Source organism: Scyliorhinus torazame, chromosome 22 (genome assembly GCF_047496885.1).
Source record: "Scyliorhinus torazame isolate Kashiwa2021f chromosome 22, sScyTor2.1, whole genome shotgun sequence".
NCBI lineage: Eukaryota > Metazoa > Chordata > Chondrichthyes > Carcharhiniformes > Scyliorhinidae > Scyliorhinus > Scyliorhinus torazame.
In genome coordinates, this window is record NC_092728.1 from 90,944,919 (window position 1) to 90,968,799 (window position 23,881).

Sequence of the window (23,881 nt, forward strand, 5' to 3'; positions counted from 1 at the left end):
ACTGTAAACGTCATCCAAAACCTCAGATAGTCTAAAAAGTAAATGACATATCTTGATTAAGTCATGATTCTCTATGTACCACAAGTTCAATTCAGAAACATTAAATAGAATAAGCATCAAAATGCTCTATATCAGAGTGATTCTTGTGGTGTTTGTCTGAAATTTCCATTGGCACCGTATTTAAAAAAACCATTATATCCACCCAAAGAATGTAAAGTTCAGTTACTGTAGCTAAAAGCATATTAGTAGGGAATGTGCAAACAGGAATGTTAATACAGTGGTCAGATTTTCTTGGGTACAATTCTCCCCCAAAATTTAGAAGTGTGGTCTCCGATGGGAAACTAAGTGTGATTCCCACCGGATCCAGATCACAATCCAACCACACTTAGAATTTTTTTTTGCGGTTGGGGTGAACTGCGCTGTGAATGAGGTGTGGGGGAACTGAGGGCGTGAATTTTAAAGGGAGCCCTGTGTTAAGTAATAGGTTAAGAGACATTCCAATTAGTTGTCTCATTTATGTTAAGTATCCAATAATTGACACTGATATGTAAAGAGGCTTCAGGTGGCCTTTGTGTCAGGTGATGTGATGTTAGAATTTTGTGCAGAGTCTGTTGAAGTGAAATAAAGGTGTTGGTGAAAAGGAGCAGAACTTTTGACTCTTTATACAACAGCAGCTAAACGTCTAACAAATGATAGCCGAGGATGGTTGCTGTACAAATGTGAAGGGTTGAAAGATGCAACTTTTCCAGACCAAACCAACGAGTGAGTGAGAAGAAAAAAAAAACAAAGATATATAGCTGAACCGAGGATAAAGATGGCCGGATATGACTATTCCCCCCTTATTTTCTGAAAGGGGATCGTACGACCAATGGAGGAGTGCAGTAGTTATGTGGACTAAGGTAACTGCCTTGGGAAAGAGAAAACAAGGTATGGCATTGGCTCTTTCTCTACCATATGGCAGTAAAATCCAAAACAAAGTGCTTTCTGAGCTGAAATTGGAAGAGTTAGACTCAGAAGAAGGTCTGCAGACTCTATTACATATATGGATAAGATTTATACGAAGGATGACTTGTTAAGTGCGTATGAAGCATGGTCGGATTTTGATAGGTTCCAGAAAATAGAGGATTTCTCCATTGAAGACTATATAATGGAATTTGGCAGACTATATAAAAAGCTGCAGAAACTCAACCTGGAATTTCCACAGTCTGTGTTGGCCTTTAAATTACTTGACTGTGCTAGAGTGATCAACATGGATAGGCTCCTGGTTTTGACAGGAGTTCAGTTTGCAGATAAGGATACCTTATTCGATCAGATGACAGAAGCTTTAAAAAAGTTTCTGGGGAAACATTCGATTCCGATGGCTCTGATGACTCAAATAAGTCAGCCTGCAATAAAGCAGAATATGGAAGATACACGACTAACAGGATGGCGAAATCGTACAGCTACGAAAAGGTCCCAAGACTATAGAAGGAGATCGACACCTGGAAATTATGAAGACAGAAACCCAGTTAAAACCTACAACAGGAAGATGAACCCCAGAAATGCACGGGGCATGATAAATCGATGTTTTTGATGTGAAAGCATTATGCTTTCAACTGTCCAACACGATATAATAAAGTGTTTGAAGCAACACATGACATGGAAGAGTCAGAAGAGGAAAAAGAGTGACCAGAAAGAAGGCATTGTCCTATTAACAAGCAGTATTACGTCGGTAATGTTGGTTGCAGAATCCTTCAATTGTGCTGTATTGGACAGTGGCTGCACATCTACTGTGTGTGGAATTGATTGGTTTAAATGACTCCTTGAATGCTGAAAATCGTAACAAGGTTAAGGAATTTGAAAGTTCCAGAAGTTTCAGGTTTGGGGATGATAATACTCTGAAGTCGCTGGAAAGAGTGGTGATCCCTTGCAATATTGCCGGAGTGAATCACTTCATTAGCACGGATGTTGTATCAAGTGAGATACCTTTGCTTCTGACTAGACTGTCGATGAAGAAAGCACACATCAAACTGTATATGGAACAGGATAAGGCAACAGTTTTTGGAAAGACGGTGGACTTACAATTTACACAGTTGGGACACTATTGAATTCCATTACTGACAAATAATATTTCAAGTAGAGTAGTTAAGGATGTGTTAATGGCAGTTGAAAATGGGACTTTAGGGACTTCCGGGTGCGGCGATGACCAGCTAAGTCGCACGTTTCGGCAGCTCCCGGTGGAACGGACTTTTGGGCTCTTAATAGGAGCCCCAACGGCAATTTTAACGGCTCAAAACACTGTGCGGTAAACCAGAAGGGAATTCCCCCTGGACACGGATGGAAAAAGGAGAGGAAAGTGGCCGGATTGCGGTGGATCCTCTAGAGCAGCGGCCAGGAAGGCAAGCACAAAGCAAGATGGCGTCGGAAGGTGGCAGTTTAATATGGGGCCCTGACCAACAAGAGTTCCTGCAGCGCTGCGTGGAAGAAGTTAAAAAGGAGATGAAGAAGGAGCTGTTGGCCCCGATATTACAGGCGATTGAAGGGCTAAAAGAGGAGCAAAAGACCCAGGAGCAGGAGCTTCGGGTCGTGAAGGCAAAGGCTGCTGAGAATGAGGACGAAATACAGGGCCTGGTGGTGAAGACAGAGATGCATGAGGCACAACACAAAAGGTGTGTGGAAAGGCTGGAGGTGCTGGAGAATAATGCGAGGAGGAAGAATTTAAGGATTCTTGGTCTTCCCGAAGGTGCAGAAGGGGCGGACGTCGGGGCATATGTGAGCACGATGCTTCACTCGTTAATGGGATCGGAGGCCCCGATGGGCCCGTTGGAGGTGGAGGGAGCTTATCGAGTTATGGCGCGAAGACCGAGGGCTGGAGAAATTCCTCGAGCCATAGTGGTGAGATTTCTCCGATATAAGGACAGAGAGATGGTCCTCAGATGGGCAAAGAAAACCCGGAGCAGTAGGTGGGAGAACGCGGTGATCCGCGTATATCAAGATTGGAGTGCGGAGGTGGCGAGAAGGAGGGCAAGCTTTAATCGGGCCAAGGCGGTGCTGCACAAAAGGAAGGTTAAATTTGGAATGCTGCAGCCGGCAAGACTGTGGGTCACACATCAAGGGAAACACCACTACTTTGAAACGGCAGAAGAGGCGTGGACATATATTGTCGAGGAGAATCTGGAATAAGCGGGCTAGAAAAAGAACGTTTGGGACAAAGTGGTGGGGCGACTACGTTGGGTGAAGGGGGGGGGAAATGGGGGAAGAGATGATTTCCTAAGTTGTTAATCCTGCGACCCTGTAACTTTTCTCTCTTCCCCATGTCGTGGGGGAGGGGGGGGGGAGGGAGGATGAGGAGCTGGGGGCGCCGGACATTGAGGGCGGGGTCAAATGGGAAGTGCGGGCTTTGTTCCCGCGCTATGGTATTCATGGCGGGAACAGGGAAGCAGGAAGGAGGGGGCCTCGCACAGTGGGGGCCGAGGTCACGGGGGGAAGCCGAGGTCGGCCAGAGTTTGCTGACTTCTGGGAGCAACATGGGGGGTGCAATTACGCTAGTAAGGGATCTAGCGGGGGGGGGGTTAACTGGGTTGCTGCTGCTGGGGAGAAGGGGGAGCTGGTATGGGGTGGGGTGGTCGGGGCGGGAGGGCGCCGTTGGGGGGAGATACGGCTACGTGGGAACCGGGTGGGGAGCTGGATTGAAAAAGGAGATGGCTAGTCAACAGGGGGGGGGGGGGTAAAGAGCCCCCCAACCCGGCTGATCACGTGGAATGTGAGAGGGCTGAATGGGCCGATTAAGAGGGCACGGGTACTCGCACACCTAAAAAAACTTAAGGCAGATGTGGCTATGCTGCAGGAGACACATCTGAAATTGATAGACCAGGTCAGACTTCGCAAAGGGTGGGTGGGGCAGGTGTTTCATTCGGGGCTAGACGTAAAAAACAGGGGGGTGGCTATATTAGTGGGGAAGCGGGTAATGTTTGAGGCAAAGACCATAGTGGCGGATAGTGGGGGCAGATACGTGATGGTGAGTGACAGATTGCAAGGGGAGGCGGTGGTTTTAGTGAACGTATGTGCCCCGAACTGGGATGATGCCAATTTTATGAGGTGTATGTTGGGACGCATCCCGGACCTAGAGGCGGGAAAGTTGGTAATGGGTGGAGATTTTAATACGGTGCTGGACCCAGGGCTGGACAGATCGAGGTCCAGGACCGGAAGGAGGCCGACTGCAGCTAGGGTGCTCAAGGACTTTATGGAGCAGATGGGAGGAGTAGACCCCTGGATATTTAGTAGACCTAGGAGTAAGGAGTTTTCGTTTTACTCCTATGTCCACAAAGTCTATTCACGGATAGACTTTTTTGTTTTGGGAAGGGCACTGATCCCAAAGGTGACGGGGACGGAGTACACGGCTATAGCTATTTTGGACCACGCTCCACATTGGGTGGACCTGGAGATAGGGGAGGAAAAAGAACAGCACCCACCCTGGAGAATGGACATGGGATTATTGGCAGATAAGGGGGGTGTTTAAGGGCGAGGGGGTGTATTGAAAGGTACTTGGAACTCAATGACAATGGGGAGGTTCAGGTGGGAGTGGTCTGGGAGGCGTTGAAGGCTGTGGTTAGAGGGGAGCTGATATCTATCAGGGCACATAAAGGAAAGCAGGAGGGTAGGGAAAGGGAGCGGTTGTTGAAAGAACTTTTGAGGGTGGACAGACAATATGCGGAGGCACCGGTGGAGGGACTGTACAGGGAAAGGCAAAGGCTACATGTAGAATTTGACTTGTTGACTACGGGTAATGCAGAGGCACAATGGAGGAAGGCACAGGGTGTACAGTACGAATATGGGGAGAAGTCGAGCAGGTTGCTGGCCCACCAACTGAGGAAAAGGGGAGCAGCGAGGGAGATAGGGGGGGTGAGAGATGAGGAGGGAGAGATGGAGCGGGGAGCGGAGAGAGTGAATGGAGTGTTCAAGGCATTTTATGAAAGATTATATGAAGCTCAGCCCCCGGAAGGGAAGGAGAGAATGATGTGCTTTCTGGATCAGCTGGAATTTCCTAAGGTGGAGGAGCAGGAGAGGGCGGGACTGGGAGCACAGATTGAAACGGAGGAAGTAGTGAAAGGGATTGGAAGTATGCAGGCGGGGAAGGCCCCGGGACCAGACGGATTCCCAGTGGAATTTTATAGGAAATATATGGACTTGCTGGCCCCGCTACTGATGAGAACCTTTAATGAGGCTAGGGAAAGGGGGCAGCTGCCCCCGACTATGTCAGAGGCATCGATATCGCACCTCCTAAAGAAGGAAAAAGACCCGCTGCAATGCGGGTCCTATAGGCCCATTTCCCTCCTGAATGTGGATGCTAAGATTCTGGCCAAGGTAATGGCAACGAGGATAGAGGATTGTGTCCCGGGGGTGGTTCATGAGGACCAAACTGGGTTTGTGAAGGGGAGACAGTTGAACACAAATATGCGGAGGCTGCTAGGGGTAATGATGATGCCCCCACCAGAGGGGGAAGCGGAGATAGTGGTGGCGATGGATGCCGAGAAAGCATTTAATAGAGTGGAGTGGGATTATTTGTGGGAGGTGCTGAGGAGATTTGGCTTTGGAGATGGGTATATCAGATGGGTACAGTTGCTGTATAGGGCCCCGATGGCGAGCGTGGTCACGAATGGACGGGGGTCTGATTATTTTCGGCTCCATAGAGGGACGAGGCAGGGATGTCCTCTTTCCCCGTTATTGTTTGCACTGGCGATTGAGCCCCTGGCCATAGCATTAAGGGGTTCCAGGAAGTGGAGGCAAGTACTCAGGGGAGGAGAAGAACACCGGGTATCTCTGTATGCGGATGATTTGTTGTTGTATGTGGCGGACCCGGCGGAGGGGATCCCAGAGATAATGTGGATACTTGGGGAGTTTGGGGATTTATTCAGGGTATAAATTGAACATGGGGAAAAGTGAGTTGTTCGTGGTGCATCCACGGGAGCAGAGCAGGGAAATAGAGGATTTACCGTTGAGGAAGGTAACAAGGGACTTCCGGTACTTGGGGATCCAGATAGCCAAGAATTGGGGTACATTACACAGGCTTAATTTAACGCGGTTGGTGGAACAGATGGAGGAGGACTTTAAGAGATGGGACATGGTGTCCCTGTCACTGGCAGGTAGGGTGCAGGCGGTTAAAATGGTGGTCCTCCCGAGATTCCTTTTTGTGTTTCAGTGCCTCCCGGTGGTGGTCACGAAGGCTTTTTTCAAGAGAATCGAGAAGAGTATTATGAGTTTTGTGTGGGCCGGGAAGACCCCGAGAGTGAGGAGGGGATTTTTGCAGCGTAGCAGGGACAGGGGGGGTTGGCACAACCGAGCCTAAACGACTATTACTGGGCCGCCAATGTTTCAATGGTGTGTAAGTGGATGGGAGAAGGGGAGGGAGCGGCGTGGAAGAGATTGGAGAGGGCGTCCTGCAGGGGGACTAGCGTACAAGCAATGGTGACGGCACCGTTGCCGTTCTCACCGAAGAAATACACCACAAGCCCGGTGGTGGTGGCAACATTGAAAATTTGGGGGCAGTGGAGACGGCATAGGGGAAAGACGGGAGCCTCTGTGCGGTCCCCGATAAGAAATAACCATAGGTTTGTTCCGGGGAGAATGGATGGGGGATTTGGAGCATGGCAAAGAGCTGGGGGAGTACAATTGAGAGATCTGTTCGTGGATGGGACGTTTGCGAGTCTGGGTGCGCTGACGTGAAAATATGGGTTGCCCCAAGGGAATGCATTTCGGTATATGCAACTGAGGGCTTTCGCGAGGCAACAGGTGAGGGAATTTCCGCAACTCCCGACGCAGGGGGTGCAGGATAGAGTGATCTCAGAGACATGGGTGGGGGATGGTAAGGTGTCGGACATATATAGGGAAATGAGGGACGAGGGGGAGATCATGGTAGATGAGCTGAAAGGGAAATGGGAAGAGCTGGGGGAGGAGATTGAGGAGGGGCTGTGGGCTGACGCCCTACGTAGGGTAAATTCATCGTCCTCGTGTGCCAGGCTAAGCCTGATACAATGCAAGGTTCTACACAGGGCGCATTTGACTGGAGCACGGCTCAGTAGATTTTTTGGGGTAGAGGATAAGTGTGGGAGATGCTCGAGAAGCCCAGCGAATCACACCCACATGTTCTGGTCATGCCCGGCACTACTGGGGTTCTGGGTGGGGGTGGCAAAGGTGCTTTCGAAGGTGGTGGGGGTCCAGGTCGAACCAAGCTGGGGGTTGGCTATATTCGGGGTTGCAGAAGAGCCGGGAGTGCAGGAGGCGAGAGAGGCTGATGTTTTGGCCTTTGCGTCCCTAGTAGCCCGGCGCAGGATATTGTTAATGTGGAAGGAAGCCAAACCCCCGGGTGTGGAGACCTGGATAAACGACATGGCAGGGTTTATAAAGTTAGAACGGATCAAGTTCGTATTAAGAGGTTCGGCTCAAGGGTTCACCAGGCGGTGGCAACCGTTTGTCGACTACCTCACAGAAAGATAGAGGGAATGGAAAAGAAGAAGACAACAGCAGCAACCCAGGGGGGAGGGGGGGGGGGGGCGGAGGAACCGGATGGACTCTCAGGGATGTCATTGTATATGTATAGACACTTGTTATAGGTAATGTATATTGGATTGTTGGATTGTATCTTTGGAGAGTAACTATTTTTGACAAGGCAGTTGCCACTTGGTTTTGTTTTTGTTTTTGTTTATATATTATTTATTTATTTGTTTAAAATTGGCCACGGTTATTTATATTGCTTTGTTGTTGTTCAAAAGAAAAACTATGTACTGTTATGTTTGGCCACAAAATTTTGAAAATTTTGAATAAAATATATTTAAAAAAAAGAAAATGGGACTTTAGCTGATAAAAAGCTTGTTGTATTAAAACTGCATAGGCAATTTGCGCATCCGTCTCCTCGGAGGCTGAAAAATTTATTAAAGGATGCAGGGGTAAGGGATGACGACTATACTAAACTGATAGAGCAGGTTAGTGATCATTGTGAAGTTTGTAGGAAGTACAGAAGGACACCAGCACGACCGATAGTAACCCTACCTTTGGCGGCCAGGGATTTTAACGGCATTGTGGCCATGGACCTTAAGATCTGGGATAAAGCCAACAATATATTTATTTTGCATTTTGTAGATTTAGCAACCAAATTTAGTCAATCAACGATTGTACGAAGTAAAGAAAAGAGAGTAATTCTGGATTAAATCGTGGAAACATGGATAGGGACAGGAATGGGCCCACCAGCAAAATTCCTTACGGCTAATGGGGGAGAATTTGCTCATGATGAGTTTAGGGATATGTGTGAAAACGTGAATATCACAGTTATGAAATGGCTGCGGAAAGCCCATTTAGTAATGGTGTCTGTGAAAGAAACCATGCTGTAATCGATGAGATACTCTGGAAAATCTTGACAGATAGACCGAATTGTGGGCTAAATTCAGCTTTAGCATGGGCGGTACATGCAAAGAATTCATTGCAGATGGTTGGGGGCTATAGTCCCTATCAATTAGTGTTTGGTAAAAATCCTAAAATTCCATCCATTTTGGATGACCAGACCCCAGCTTGGGAAGGGACTACAATTAGTCTGCCTTTGCTGAGCATTTAAATGCATAACTTAGCAATAGAAAACCCTTTTTGGAAGCAGAAGTCTCTGAAAGAATTCACAGAGCTTTAAGGCAGAATGTACGGCCATCAAATACTGTTTTTCAGCAAGGAGACATAGTATACTATAAGAGAGACAATTTTAATGAATGGAAAGGCCCAGGGAAGATCATAGGCATAGATGGCAAAACAATTATTTTTCAACATGGCAATCAAACTGTTAGGGTACATTCATCAACGATAATGGGTACAGATTACAAATTTTCAAACTTAGACAGAGCAGACGGACATGACAAGGAACCAGGGTCATCTGGTACGCACGTGTTACAGAACTATGAGGACCAGTTAACTGATATGGACAGGGTTTCTGTAGAGTAACACACTTTTGATGAATTAGAACAGGCAATTTGTCCAAAGGACAACTGCCATAAGTTAGTACAAAAGTGACATACTTGTCTGAAGGGTCAAGTCAATGGAAGGATGCAACTGTTATTACTAGAGCAAGGAAGGCCACTGGAAAGTATAAACATTGGTTGAATGTACAGCATTCAGGGGAGGAAGTCAAGACAATGGATTGGGAACACGAAGTTCAAAAATGGAGGGCACAGAAACGCAGTGCCAGTTCAGATAGTACATCGGATAATGAACAGGTCTGCAGGAAAAGGTCGAGAACTATTGAAAGGACATCCCACAGCAGAAGGGAAAGATCAAGCTGTAGCAGTACAGAACAAGAAACCAGGCGGGAGAGGGGACGTAGTTTATCAAGGTCTCGGAACATGAGTAGAACATAGAACATAGAACATGGAACAATACAGCGCAGTACAGGCCCTTCGGCCCACGATGTTGCACCGAAACAAAAGCCATCTAACCTACACTATGCCATTATCATCCATATGTTTATCCAATAAACTTTTAAATGCCCTCAATGTTGGCGAGTTCACTACTGTAGCAAGTAGAGCATTCCACGGCCTCACTACTCTTTGCGTAAAGAACCTACCTCTGACCTCTGTCCTATATCTATTACCCCTCAGTTTAAAGTTATGTCCCCTCGTGCCAGCCATATCTATCCGCGGGAGAAGGCTCTCACTGTCCACCCTATCCAACCCCCTGATCATTTTGTATGCCTCTATTAAGTCTCCTCTTAACCTTCTTCTCTCCAACGAAAACAACCTCAAGTCCATCAGCCTTTCCTCATAAGATTTTCCCTCCATACCAGGCAACATCCTGGTAAATCTCCTCTGCACCCGCTCCAAAGCCTCCACGTCCTTCCTATAATGCGGTGACCAGAACTGTACGCAATACACCAAATGTGGCCGTACCAGAGTTCTGTACAGCTGCAACATGACCTCCCGACTCCGGAACTCAATCCCTCTACCAATAAAGGCCAACACTCCATAGGCCTTCTTCACAACCCTATCAACCTGGGTGGCAACTTTCAGGGATCTATGTACATGGACACCTAGATGCCTCTGCTCATCCACACTTTCAAGAACTTTACCATTAGCCAAATATTCCGCATTCCTGTTATTCCTTCCAAAGTGAATCACCTCACACTTCTCTACATTAAACTCCATTTGCCACCTCTCAGCCCAGCTCTGCAGCTTATCTATATCCCTCTGTAACCTGCTACATCCTTCCACACTATCGACAACACCACCGACTTTAGTATCGTCTGCAAATTTACTCACCCACCCTTCTGCGCCTTCTTCTAGGTCATTGATAAAAATGACAAACAGCAACGGCCCCAGAACAGATCCTTGTGGTACTCCACTTGTGACTGTACTCCATTCTGAACATTTCCCTTCTGAACATGAGTAAGACTATGAATACTAATAGGAGTAGAAGCCCACATGCACGTGAGATTTTGGTGGCTTCCAATAAATTAGATGAAAAAGTTATCAAAGATGCCAAACAGCAAGAACTGCATAGTTGGAATGAATTTGGGGTATACACGGAAGTACCAGATAGGGGACAAAGAGCTCTATCCCACAGATGGATTTTCACGGAAAAGATTCTTCCAGATGCAACTTATGAGGCAAATGCCAGGCTTGTGGCAAGGGGATTTGAAGAAAACTTAGAAGATCAGGATTTAAGGGTAGATTCACCTATGGCAGGAAAGATTATTTTAAAGATCTTCTTGGCTCTATTAGCCACAAAGGCATGGGAATGCAAATCTATAGATATAAAAGCTGCCTTCTTGCAGGGGCATCAGCTCCAGAGAGACATTTTTCTCCGACCTCCTAAAGAGGCAGCTAACACAGAAGGGGTACTCTGGAAGTTGAACAAATGTGTATATGGATTGAATGATGCGTCTAGAGTCTGGTATTTTTCGGTAAGGTCAGTTTTGTTAAAGTTAGGCTGTTGCCAGTTGAAAGCAGATCTGGCAATGTTTTACTGACACTATAAAGGAAATCTTTCTGGCATCTTTATGGTGCATTACGATGATTTTTTGTGGGGTGGGACTAGTGATTTCGAAGCTATTGTAATCTCTGGTTTGAGGAAAGAATTCAGGATTGGAAGTCAGGCTTCCGATGCATTTAAATATATTGGACTGGAAATCGGATAGACTAAGTTAGGGGCAACTTTACGACAGCAAGCCTATTTGGAAAGCATCAGTCCAATAGTAATTAGTTGTGGCCGGGTTTCACAAAAGGACGCAATGGTTTCAAAGATGGAAAATGAGCAACTGCGAAGTTTAATTGGGAAACTGAATTGGTTAGGTAGAAGCCTAGACCAGATGTGAGTTTTGATGTCTTAGTGTTGAGTACAAAAATGAATGATCCCAAAGTGGAAGACATAATAAGAGCAAATAAAGCGTTGGCCAATCAAAAAATGCAGGAGTGTGTTTTGAGGTTCCCGGTTTTAGGTGACCTTAGGCACTTGAAACTCATAGTTTATAGTGATGCATCCTATGCAAATTTATGTGATGGGGTTTCAAGCGCAGGAGGTTTTATAATTCTCCTTTTGGGGAACAAGGTAAATGTGGCCCTCTTGTGTGGGAAACAAAGAAAATAAGGAGAGTGGTCAAAAGCACTTTGGCTGCTGAGACGTTAAGCCTTGTAGAGGCGGTGAATATGGCCTTTTATATATCTCAGATATTGACAGAAATTTTGGGATTAGGGGATTTGGGTAATATATCTATTGACTGTCACATTGACAATAAATCCCTGTGGGAAAATGTGCACTCTACAAAAAGTGTCAATGAAAAAAGGTTAAGGATAGACATCACAAGTTTGAAGTAGATGTTGGACAGAGGGGAAATAGCAAAAATTAAATGGGTCAACAGTAGCTATCAATTGTCAGACTGTTTTACAAAAAGAGGGGCTAGTTCACAGAAACCTTTGGATACTGTTAATGAAGGGTGCCTGTTTCTGTGACTGTTTGTTTTTTCCTTCTTCCAAAAAAAAAAGAAAAAAAAGGGGGAAATTGCGTGTGTATTTTTGAGTTTCTTGAAATTTTGTTTTCACCTAATTATTTTTTTTCTCCAAGGAAGGGGAGACTGTTAAGTGATGGGTTAAGAGACATTCCAACATTTATGTTAAGTATCCAATAATTGACACTGATATGTAAAGGGGCTTCAGGTGGTCTTTGTGTCAGGTGATGTGATGTTAGAGTTTTGTGCAGAGTCTGTTGAAGTGAAATAAAGGTGTTGGTGAAAAGGAGCAGAACTTTTGACTCTTTATACAACAGCAGCTAAACGTCTAACACCCTGATCTCAGACTAAAGCTCCGGCCCACCACCACCTCCATATCTCGCCAACAATAAACCCTCCCACCATCGCTGGTTTCGACCCCGGCCCCACCAAGTGAACGACAACCCATTGTGGGGTCGCTAAATTCCCTCTTCAGGCCCAGCCCCTTGTCATCGCCAACCTGGCAGCCATGTCCCCGACCACCCGGGGCTTCCATTAGCCTCTGAGCACCCCGACGTGGCCATCACATCTGATCTCCGCATGTGGAGATCAGCAGTGATTCGCGCCGGCTTCAGGTTGCGCTGGTGAGTGTGAGAATTGCAGGAGCCGGGAGAATTCGTCTTACAACAGATCCTGCATGGGTTTCCTCTGGGTGCTCCAGTTTCCTGCCAGAAGTCCCGAAAGACATGCTTGTTAGGTGAATTAGACAATCTGAATTCTCCCTCTGTGTACCCGAACAGGCGCCGGAATGTGGCGACTCGGGGATTTTCACAGTAACTTCATTGCAGTGTTAATGTAAGCCTACTTGTGACACTAATAAAGATTATTATTAAATCACTACCGGGATCTTGGGCATGGTGCATTAAAGGAAGAAGATCTGTAAATGTGGATATCTGCACTTTTTTCTTTGCAGTTGCTCCCATTTTATGACCACTTACTGGATATCACTAATTTAATGATCTCAATTTGGTTAGGCCGAACAGAATAGCTGAGGTTTACCTGGTGAATGATAGCTATAGACTGTGAAAGGAACTGAAGTTATCATTCCGACTTTCATCATTTCATAAACACGGAAGCCAACACAGAAAAAGTTGTCTGATGGAATCTGAAATAAAAAGCAGGCAATGTGCAAGTTTAAAACATGTAACCTTTTGAGGAATTAATGGGGGGTGATTTTCGTCTTTGGTGATAGCACAAAACATCCAATAGAGCGGTGTTTTTCAAACTTTCTTTCCCGGGACCCACTTTTGCCAACTGGCCGTGCGGGACTGATACCATCTTCGCTTACCCAGCCTATCCCGAATCAAAGCAGTGTTTGCCCCAGGCATGGGGGGAAAGAAAATCATCTGTTTTCCTGTTCTTAATCACTTTGCAGTAGCCCCTCATGCATTAAATTTATGTAAACATTGAGTGAGGAAAGGATAAGACATGCCCGCGTTGTCCTCCTATCTGTAGAAGATCACTGTCCAGGTCACACAAGAGGAATAGTTACTCAGTTACTCAGAATAGAGCTCTCTGTTTTGGGCTCTGAGTATTTAGATCGTTTCCATGTAAAATCCAGGAGTAAAACTAACCGAAGAAGACTCCCAGGAAGCAAAGGAGCATCTGCAGCTTCTTGCTGGGTATTTTCTCCATTGAGGATTTGGCCGCCTCGCCCAACACCCCTGACCCCACAGCAAGAACCTCATCTGGTCTCATCAACCCTCAGACCTGCCAGCAGGCCCCCCCCCCCCCCCCCCCCCACCGTTTCATAATCCAAGATTCAGGACACCAGTGAGCTAAACCGATATTCCCCATACCAGTCTATTTTTCAATGTTCGGATTGCACAAAGCAGCTCGACATCAGCTCCATTCGCCTCCTGTCCGATCCAAACCACCAGCTGCATCATTTCCCATCATCAACATGCGGAGAACTTGTGAATTGAGTTTGCACCGTCCCTTCACAGCATGACTAGTGTATATTCCCCATAATAATAATCGCTCGTGGTAGTCTGTGTAGAGGTATTACGGTACCTTGTAATGCTGGAACACCATTGGTAGATATTGTATGCTTCCTATTGGTCAAGCTGTATGGTAGCTCCGCCCTGCAAGGTGGGGTATAAGAGCCCGTGCCGCCCCAGCAGACTTCATTCTGTACCTGAGCTGCTGGGGGAAACATCTAGCTTATTAAAGCCTTCAGTTGGACTACAACCTCACTTTAGTGGTCATTGATCGCGCATCAATTTAATAAGCTAGATTTAAAAGGATGGATTCGGAGTGTCTGCAACTCAGCCCCCACGCGGCAAACTCAGCGGCAATCTTCAAGCACTGGCTGGCGTGTTTTAAAGGATATCTTGGAACGGCCGAAAACACACCCACGGGAGAACAGAAAATGCAAGTCCTGCACTCGAGGGTGAGCCCGGAAATTTACACTCTCATTGAGGAAGCAGAAGACTTTGATGCAGCAATAGAGCTGCTAAAAAGACATTATATTCGCCTGGTAAATCAGGTCTACGCCCGACATCTGCTAGCAACGAGGCAACAAATCCCTGGGGAATCGTTGGAAGAATTCTACCGTGCACTCCTGGTGTTGGGGAAAAACTGCAGCTGCCCGCAATTTTCGGCGAGCGAATACACAGAACACCTGATCCGGGATGTGTCGTGGCAGGTATGCTGTCCTCCCAAACCCGCCAGCGATTGCTGGAAAAAGACACTCTAGGTCTCAAGGAGTCACGGGCCCTTGCAGGCTCCCTAGATGTGGCCTCCAGAAACGCCCGCGCTTATGTTCCCGACCGCGCGGCAGCCCCCTGGGCAGCGTGGAACCCATCTGCAGTCGACCCCGAAACATCCCCCAACCCCCCACAAGCTTGTGCTGCAAGGCGGCCTGGCAACCCCGGGGGACCCCGCTGCTACTTTTACGGGCAGGCCAAACACCCCTCCTGGCAGCGCTGCCCGGCCCGCGCATCCACCTGCAAGTCTCCGGCAGCGAATGCGGACCACCACCACAAACACCTCCACGATCCCCGGGTGGCCAGCGGGCGCCGCTATCTTCCTACTCCAGGGCCACATGTGGCCCCCGGGTGCCGCCATCTTGTCCCGTGGACGCCACGCTCGATGGATGGACGCCGCCATTTTGTGCATCCCCAGCCATGTGCGACCAATGGGAGCCGCCATCTTGGATGGACTCCCAGGACTCCAGCTCAGCTGACCACACACCGCCCGAAGAGAACACTCAACTGCTGAGATTAGCCTCGGTGACCCTGGATCAGTCCCGGCCTCGAACACTCTCAACTGCTACGACAACTGTACTTATCACGAGACGTCCTGGTTAATCGACTCTGGGAGCACGGAGAGCTTCATACACCCCGACACGGTAAGGCGCTGTTCTCTCCTCGTCCACCCCGTTAATCAAAAATTCTCCCTGGCCTCCGGTTCCCACTCAGCAGCGATAAAGGGGTTTTGTGTAGCAAACCTCACAGTCCAGGGAAGGGAGTTTAAAAATTACCGGCTCTACGTCCTTCCCCACCTCTGCGCAGCCACACTCCTAGGTTTAGACATCCAGTGTAATCTCCAAAGTCTAACTTTCAAATTCGGCAGCCTTATACCCCCCTCACTGTCTGCGGCCTCGCGGCCCTCAAGGTCGACCCGCCTTCCCTGTTTGCGAACCTCACCCCGGATTGCAAACCCGTCGCCATCAGGAGCAGACGGTACAGTGCCCAGGATCGGATCTTTATAAGGTCAGAGGTCCAAAGGCTACTGAGGGAAGGAGTCATTGAAGCGAGCAACAGTCCCTGGAGAGCTCAAGTAGTGGTGGTAAAGACCGGGGAGAAGCATAGGATGGTCATTGACTACAGTCAGACCATCAACAGATTTTCGCAGCTGGACGCGAACCCTCTCCCCCGCATAAGGGAATAGTGTAGATGGGCTTTAGAGTGGTTTCACAGGTCGGCGCAACATCGAGGGCCGAAGGCTGTACTGCGCTGTAATGTTCTATGTTCTATATCCGACCTGGTAAACAGGATCACGCATTACAAGCTCTTCTCCATGGTGGATCTTATGTCCGCCTACCACCAGCTCCCCATCCGCACTAGTGACTGCAAATACATTGCCTTCGAGGCAGATGGGCGGCTCTATCACTTCTTAAGGGTTCCCTTCGGTGTCACCGAACTTGGTCTTCCAGCGCGAGATGGACCGAATGGTTGACCGGTACGGTTTACAGGCAGCATTCCCGTATCTCGATAATGTCACCATCTGCGGCCACGACCAGCAGGACCACGACACCAACCTCCAAAAATTCCTCCAGACCGCAAAGATCCTTAACCTTACATACAACAAGGATAAATGCGTGTTTAGCACCAACCGCCTATCCATCCTCGGCTACGTAGTGCAAAATGGAGTTATAGGACCCGACCCTGAATGCATGCGCCCCCTTATGGAGTTCCCCCTCCCTTACTGCTCCAAGGCCCTGAAGCGCTGCCTAGGGTTTTTCTCTTACTATGCCCAGTGGGTCCCCAACTATGCGGACAAGGCCCGTCCCCGATCCAATCCACAGCTTTTCCCCTGTCGATAGAGGCCCGCCAGGCCTTCAGCCGCATCAAAGCAGACATTGCAAAGGCCACGATGCACGCCATCGACGAGTCCATCCCCTTCCAGGTCGAGAGTGACGCCTCTGACGTAGCTCTGGCGGCCACCCTCAACCAAGCGGGCAGACCCGTGGCCTTCTTCTCACGTACCCTCCATGCTTCCAAAATCCGCCACTCCTCAGTCGAAAAGGAGGCCCAGGCCATAGTAGAAGATGTGCGACATTGGAGGCATTACCTGGCCGGCAGGAGATTCACTCTCCTCACTGACCAACGGTTGGTTGCTTCCACGTTCGATAATGCAAAGCGGGGCAAGATAAAGAACGATAAGATCTTGCGGTGGAGGATCGAACTCTCCACCTACAACTACGAGATCCTGTATCGTCCCGGGAAGCTAAACAAGCCTCCTGATGCCCAGTCCCGCGGCACATGTGCCAACGCACAAGTGGACCGCCTCCGAACCCTCCATGATGACCTCTGCCACCCGGGGTCACTCGCTTTTTCCACTTTATCAAGACCCGCAACCTGCCCTACTCCATTGAGGAGGTCAGGACAGCCACCAGGGACTGCCAAATCTGCGCGGAGTGCAAACCGCACTTCTACCGGCCAGAGAAAGCACACCTGATAAAGGCTTCCCGTCCCTTTGAACGCCTCAGTATGGACATCAAAGGCCCCGTCCCCTTCAACGACCGCAACACGTACTTCCTGAACGTGATTGACGAGTACTCCCGGTTCCCATTCGCCATCCCCTGCCCCGACATGACCGCAACCACTATCATCAAGGCCCTCCATAGCATCTTTGCACTGTTCGGGTTCCCCGCTTACATACATAGTGATAGGGGGGTCCTCCTTTATGAGCGACGAACTGCGTTAGTTCCTGCTTAGCAAGGGCATTGCCTCGAGCAGGATGACCAGTTACAACCCCCGGGGTAACGGACAGGTAGAGAGGGAGAACGGAACGGTCTGGAAAACCGTCCTACTGGCCCTATGGTCCAGGAATCTCCCAGTCTCCCACTGGCAGGAAGTCCTCCCGGATGCCCTCCACTCCATCCGGTCACTGCTTTGTACCACAACCAGCCAAACACCTCACAAACGTCTCCTTGCCTTCCCCAGGAAGTCCTCCTCTGGGACCTCACTCCAGACCTGGCTGGCAGCTCCCGGACCCATCCTGCTCCGAAAACACGTGAGGGTGCACAAGTCGGACCCGTTAGTCGAGAGGGTCCACCTTCTCCACGCTAACCCCCAGTATGCCTACGTGGCGTACCACGACAGCCGACAAGATACGGTCTCCCTACGAGATCTGGCGCCCGACGGAGCCCCACGCACACCCCAACCACCAGTCCCACCCTCCCTCCCATCAGTGCACCTTACAGGAGGATCGCTCCTTCTGCCGGCCCCGTCTAGGCCCCCCCACCCACCGACGCACCCCGCAGACGCTCCCTTCCCAGGTCAACCGTTGTCCCCACCAGCGCTGTCTAGGGATGTCAAAGCTGCACAGAGACCGAGGCCACGCTCCCGGAGTCACAGACGCCCGAGCCTCCACCGGAGTCACCACCGAAGCTTTGACGATCACAGAGGACGACCAGCGCCCCCGATCGACTGATTGCTTCATTTTAAAGTGTATATTTAATTATGAATCATAACTTATTGTCACAAATAGGCTTCAATGAAGTTACTGTGAAAAGTCCCTAGTCGCCACATTCCGGCACCTGTTCGGGGAATTGAACCTGCGCCGCTGGCATTGTTGGAATTGCTTGTCAGAAGACTTTCCGATTGTATAGAACAAAGCTCATTCAAAACAAAAGGAAACATGCTGTGGAAATGTTGTTTGATTCCAACGTGTTGCATGTGAGGTTTGTTAAAAAAGATCTGCCAGTAACGGAATAATTTGCTCACCATCAGGCAAACCGGCGACTGGTGATTGAGCAAACAGTGGGTCCACGACTGTCCGTTGAAAACTATATTCAGTCCCAGAATTCAGCAGGACGGGGAAATAAAAGATCTTTCTAGCTGGCTTTCAATCAAAGATTCCTTTGTGGAAGTAAAAATGCTAACAGCTAAGGGGTTCATCATCCTGATTCCAAATAAACCTGTTGGATTTTAACCGGTGTTGTAAGACTTCTAAGAGAAACGGTTGGGGCTTGTCGGGTGCCTTGATGCAAGGGCATGTGTGCGGGAGTGTCGGCGGCCGTGGTACACTTTCACCCTTCTGGGCAGTTACCACTGAGCTTCATGGCATGTTAAATTCTTGTTTTTACAGGAGAGCGGCTTCTCCCTATGAATTACAGAGCTGTTACTGGCCGGGAGCTCCACAACCCTTCTGACACCCGCCTGCGATCCACCTGCAGGTCGCGACCGGCAATTTGAAAAACCCTGCAATAGAGAATCAGCTGTCTGCTTTACACTCCAGTTGATTTTATTCATCACTAATGGAAATAGAAAGTAAGGATTTATAGGAGAGAAATTATTTTTTATAACTTTACTTGACAAAGGTGGACTGAACTTAAAATAAAATTAAAATTTCTCCCTTTCCAAGGCTCAGGTTAAGATACTTTGGCCACACAAAGTCGAGGGAAACCTCTTTGCACTGGGCCGATATCTCACATGCGATAAATACAAAAATGCTAGAAATGGGTAACATTTTGGCTGGGAGCGTTTGTTCATTTAGGGGTGAGATAATCAGAATACTTTTCACTTAGAGAGTTGTAAATCTCTGGAGTTCTCTACCCACAGGTCTTTGATTGCTCAGTGATGTTTATATCCGAAACTGAGATTTGGGCATTAATGGAATGGATGGGGATATGACGGGAGAGTAGAGTTAAATAGAAGTTCAGCCATGATCTTTTGAGTGGCCGTTTGACCCACTCCTACTTCTATTCCTTGTGTTCTTATCTGGACTTTTTCTTTAAATTTAGAGTACCCAATTTGTTTTTTTCAATTAAGGGTCAATTTAGCGTGGCCAATTCACCTACCCTGCACATCTTTTTGTGTTGTGGGGGTGAGGCCCACACAGACACGGGAGAATGTGCAAACTCCAGTGGCCAGTGACCTATGGCCGGGATCAAACTCGGGTCCTTGAGGCAGCAGTCCTAACCACTGCACCGTGCTGCCCCCCTTACCTGGATTAGTAACCTATCATTATTTTTCAGTTGACAACTGAATGTGTATTTTCAGCAATTTCAGAACTCAACATTCACATTTTTCTTTGCTTTCTTTTTACACTTTACCTGATTGTATAGCACTAATAACAATCACACATGTTGCTTATTGTGGCAGTGCCTTACCTCAATCGGAACAAAGTTTAAACAGAAAAGAAAGAAGACAATAATGGAATTCTCAAATTTCTTACTTGGTCCATTTGAAGAATGACACCTTTTTCTGTTATTCTGCAGTGAGCAACCAATTTATCAACTGCATTTGATAGCTGAAATAAGTTGGAAGCAGAGTTTAATATCAGAACCATTACATTTTAAGCTTTAAAATTGAAACTACATATGCGTAAGTACTTAACTATTTTTAAATCTTCCTCTTCCGGTATCAAGCCTGTGCCCAATGTTATCTCCATTACTGAATGTTCTGATTTCAATACAGAGTCTTCGGACCTAGGTTTATATCTTTAAAAAAAATCATTTAATAAGCCAATCTGGGATTCAATAAACAATATTAATAATAATAATCGCTTATTGTCACAAGTTGGCTTCAATGAAGTTCCTGTGGAAAGCCCTTAGTCGCCACATTCTGGTGCCAATCGGGGAGGCTGGAACGGGAATTGAACCTGCGCTGCTGGTCTTGTTCTGCGTTACAAGCCAGCCGTCTTAGCCCACTGTACTAAACCAGCCCCTGATCGTTCCTACTGTCAGTTTACAAAAAGTACTTTTGATATTTTAGTAATATTAGACTAAATTTTCAAATACTTTCTAAAATATACTATGAAAATGTGACTGACAAATGAATTTTTTGCAGCTGTCTCCTACTTTCATAGGTCTTTGCTGAGGTTCAGTGTCCCACGGGGAGATTCAGAAATGCAGCAAGCTGACAAACTCATTCCCACCAGCATCAGATGAGATAAAGGTCTGAATTTGTGCCCCAATATGGGGGTGAGAACTGAAATGAATGAGGATCTAATTTTCCACTGCTGAGAAGTGGGCTTTTTTGCCAATACCAACCTCCATCCCAAGACCACCTTCTCAGGACGCAGGGCCGAAGAGCTAGCAGCCCACAGCAGAAAGTAGACAATTAACACAGAAGCAAAATACTGTACATGAGAATCGGAACTAAAAGCACAAAATTATGGAAATACTCAGCAAGTCAGGCAGCACCTGTGGAAAGAAACAGAGCACAAAAGATTTATAGGTATTGAAGGCACATAAGTGGCACAGATGTACAACCATTGTATATATCTTTGGCACTTGTAAGTCTATGTTCACTTCCACTGTTTGAAGGTTTCTTAGATTTCATCTTGCTGCTAGTTGCTTCAGCGGTTTCGGGCATTTAAGGAGTAGGATTTGGGCCCCCATCAAAATCCGATGATGAACTCCAACCGATTCACTTCTCTCACATTATGAACATAGCGATTACTCAATAATCCCACGATTAAGCACTGGCCATCATTTGTGAGTGTGCGGCCCAGCCAGCCATCATCCAAGCCATTATTTGCAGCTCACCATGCCCTGCCTCTGAAAATGTGTTCAGTGAGGTCACTGCATCTTCTGCAGCTGTTGCCCTGATGTGAGATGTGTGTGGATGCTACTTAAGCGGAGTTAAATCTGTCATGTGTGTGGTTAGAGACAATGTAGATGGATATTCAGGGCTGAGGGAGTGAAGGTATACACTGACCAGGATTTTCCACCTTCCCCCATGGCATGCTTCACAGGCGCTGAGATCAGAAGATCCTAGCGCTGTCAATGGGTTTTCCCATTCTATGCATGCCTCACCGCTGGGAAACCTACAACGAGATTTTCTGTTGGCAGGTCTGCTGGCATGAACCGCTAGAAAATTCAGGCTACTGTCTTCTTAACAGTAGAAAACCAAGGGCAGCACGGTGGTGCAGTGGTTAGCACTGCTGCCTCATGGCGCTGAGATCCCAGGTTCGATCCCGGCTCTGGGTCACTGTCCTTGTGGAGTTTGCACATTCTCCCCGTGTTTGCGTGGGTTTCGCCTCCACAAGCCAAAGATGTGCAGCGTAGGTGGATTGGCCACACTAAATTGCCCCTTAACTGGAAAAAAATGAATTGGGTACTCTAAATTTATTTTAAAAACCAGTAGAAAACCAGAGAAGCCCTTACATGACTGGATAAAGCTGTGGGGGGTACATTAATGGTCTTTCTTGGTGATTTGGCTTTATGCGCTAACATGAAGGGGAAGGAGGCAATGGACAAGTTTGCCTTGCCTACACGAGGGATTTGAGTGGAGGATTTAAGCGGTGTGTGCACAGTTGACTGAAGCCTTTGTCAGACCTCACCCACCTGATGAAGGAGCTGCGCTGCGAAAACTAGTGATTCAAAACAAACCTGTTGGACTTTAACCTGATGTTGTAAGACTTCTTACTGTGCCCACCCTAGTCCAACGCTGGCATCTCCACACTACAGAGATTTATTTGGCTTGCTTGTCTCCTTATAGAGTGTCAGTGGACTTCACATAAAGGGTTGCAATCAAAGTGATTTGAACATCATTAAAGGAGCAGGGAGTTAGTGCATGAAGTGAGAGAGATTAGAAAGGTTTGTGTGCTAGATCATATCGAGGACTATGAGGCTATCCATGTGAACATCAGCAACTCAAACAGGCCTTTGCAGGGTTTATGCAGGAAAGATGTATATCTCAGCTGGGGTGTCGACAGTGACAGATCATAATGTTGCACTAATGCGAAGGCCTTCTAGGACTGAGACTTATAGGCGTCTCTGTGGTTGGAATGCCCAGAGAACTTGCAATTCAGTAACCCATAGTACAAGTAAGGCAGTCTCACCATAAAGTAACCTTGAAACCTCTTGGCATGATAAAGATGTCAAGGGACATGGGTTTAGAATGAGAGGGTGGAAATCGGAAGAGCACAATCCTCCTTGATCAATCTGCATGGAAGAACAATCTCAAGGGGCCAAATGGTGTTCTCATGCTGCTTCTCTATGTGGACCCATCTATCTGGTTTTGCCTGAAAGAGCTCTATGCCAGTTTTGTCCCCCTTGCAGAGTAGATGTGAGGATGACATGAATGCATCCCTACCAAGGTTAGATTTGGCCTTGCTTCCAAGTTGCATTGCAAATGGACTTTGCGAGGGCATGGGTAAAATCACAATTCTACTTACAGGTGCCCAAGCTCATGTTGAACAGAGTGCTGTGTAGTATTAATGCATGCATTTAGTGCAGTTTGGTGTATGCAAGCGATCGAACCACCAGCAGGGCAGATGGTGCAATTTAATTCAGCTATCATAAATAAAGGATCTGTAAAGATTTAATCACCTGCTAATGGTCGCATTCCAAGCATTGTTTGGCATCTTTGAATTTGTCTATATATATGTTTCTGGAACATACCTCTTCATTCACCTGAGGAAGGAGCAGCGCTCCGAAAGCTAGTGACATCGAAACAAACCTGTTGGACTTTAACCTGGTGTTGTAAGACTTTGTACTGTGCTCACCCCAGTCCAACGCCGGCATCTCCAAATCATAAATAAAGGTGGATGAGAGAAAAATATCATGTCTGTCACCAGAAAAGAGCTGGGGCCTTTCAGCCAACTGAGGACTGAAAACCAAAAGGTTAAGGAAATGTTTTGACAGATTACCCTGCCTGGAATCTGGTAGTTATCAGATTGACACAAGCCTTTCTACACGTCATACCCCTGCTATAGCCTCTGCATGTGTCCTGGCAACATCCTGACCTTTGTCAGCTGCAACCCGTACACGGCCCGAATCGGCGGAGGAGACATCTCGGTCCTCCATGTCTCCCTCAGTCATGGCATCCTGTCTTTGTTGTGCAAGGGCGCAGCAGACAATGATCTAGGACATTCTCAGTGGTGAATATTAGAGAGCCCCGTCTGAGCGATCCAAACATCTGTAACTCATCTGCTCAATCATGGGCCTGGTGGAGGACTGTGTGGCACTGTAGCTCTCCTCAGCAGGGCTCTGCAGATGGCAAACTGGCATCATCTGCGAAGTCTTCTAGTGGTGTCCCTTATCTCCAAGGAGCCAGCCCTCAAATTACCAAGGTCCTTGGTGGTAGTCCGCAGTAACGTGCCAAGCCTATTAGGGTGCGATTGGCTGTGTCATCTACATTTGGATTGGCAACACGTGCGGCAGATGTACCCCCATAGACCGGATAGAGTGCTGCCCGGTTTTCGCCA

At 47.6% G+C, this 23,881-nt stretch overlaps 1 protein-coding gene across 3 annotated transcripts in view; it reads right to left on the minus strand.

Annotated features, from left to right (window-relative positions):
* The window catches only part of c5 (complement component 5), a 223,942-nt gene that overhangs the window by 24,340 nt on the left and 175,721 nt on the right, over window positions 1-23,881 (minus strand). For all 3 annotated transcript variants that reach the window (XM_072488563.1, XM_072488561.1, XM_072488562.1), the window contains 3 exons: window positions 20,063-20,165; window positions 19,901-19,975; window positions 12,992-13,097 (listed from right to left, as the gene is read on the minus strand). In XM_072488563.1, coding sequence (XP_072344664.1) covers window positions 12,992-13,097; window positions 19,901-19,975; window positions 20,063-20,165 — 284 coding nt within the window. The remainder of the gene's footprint in view (window positions 1-12,991; window positions 13,098-19,900; window positions 19,976-20,062; window positions 20,166-23,881) is intronic.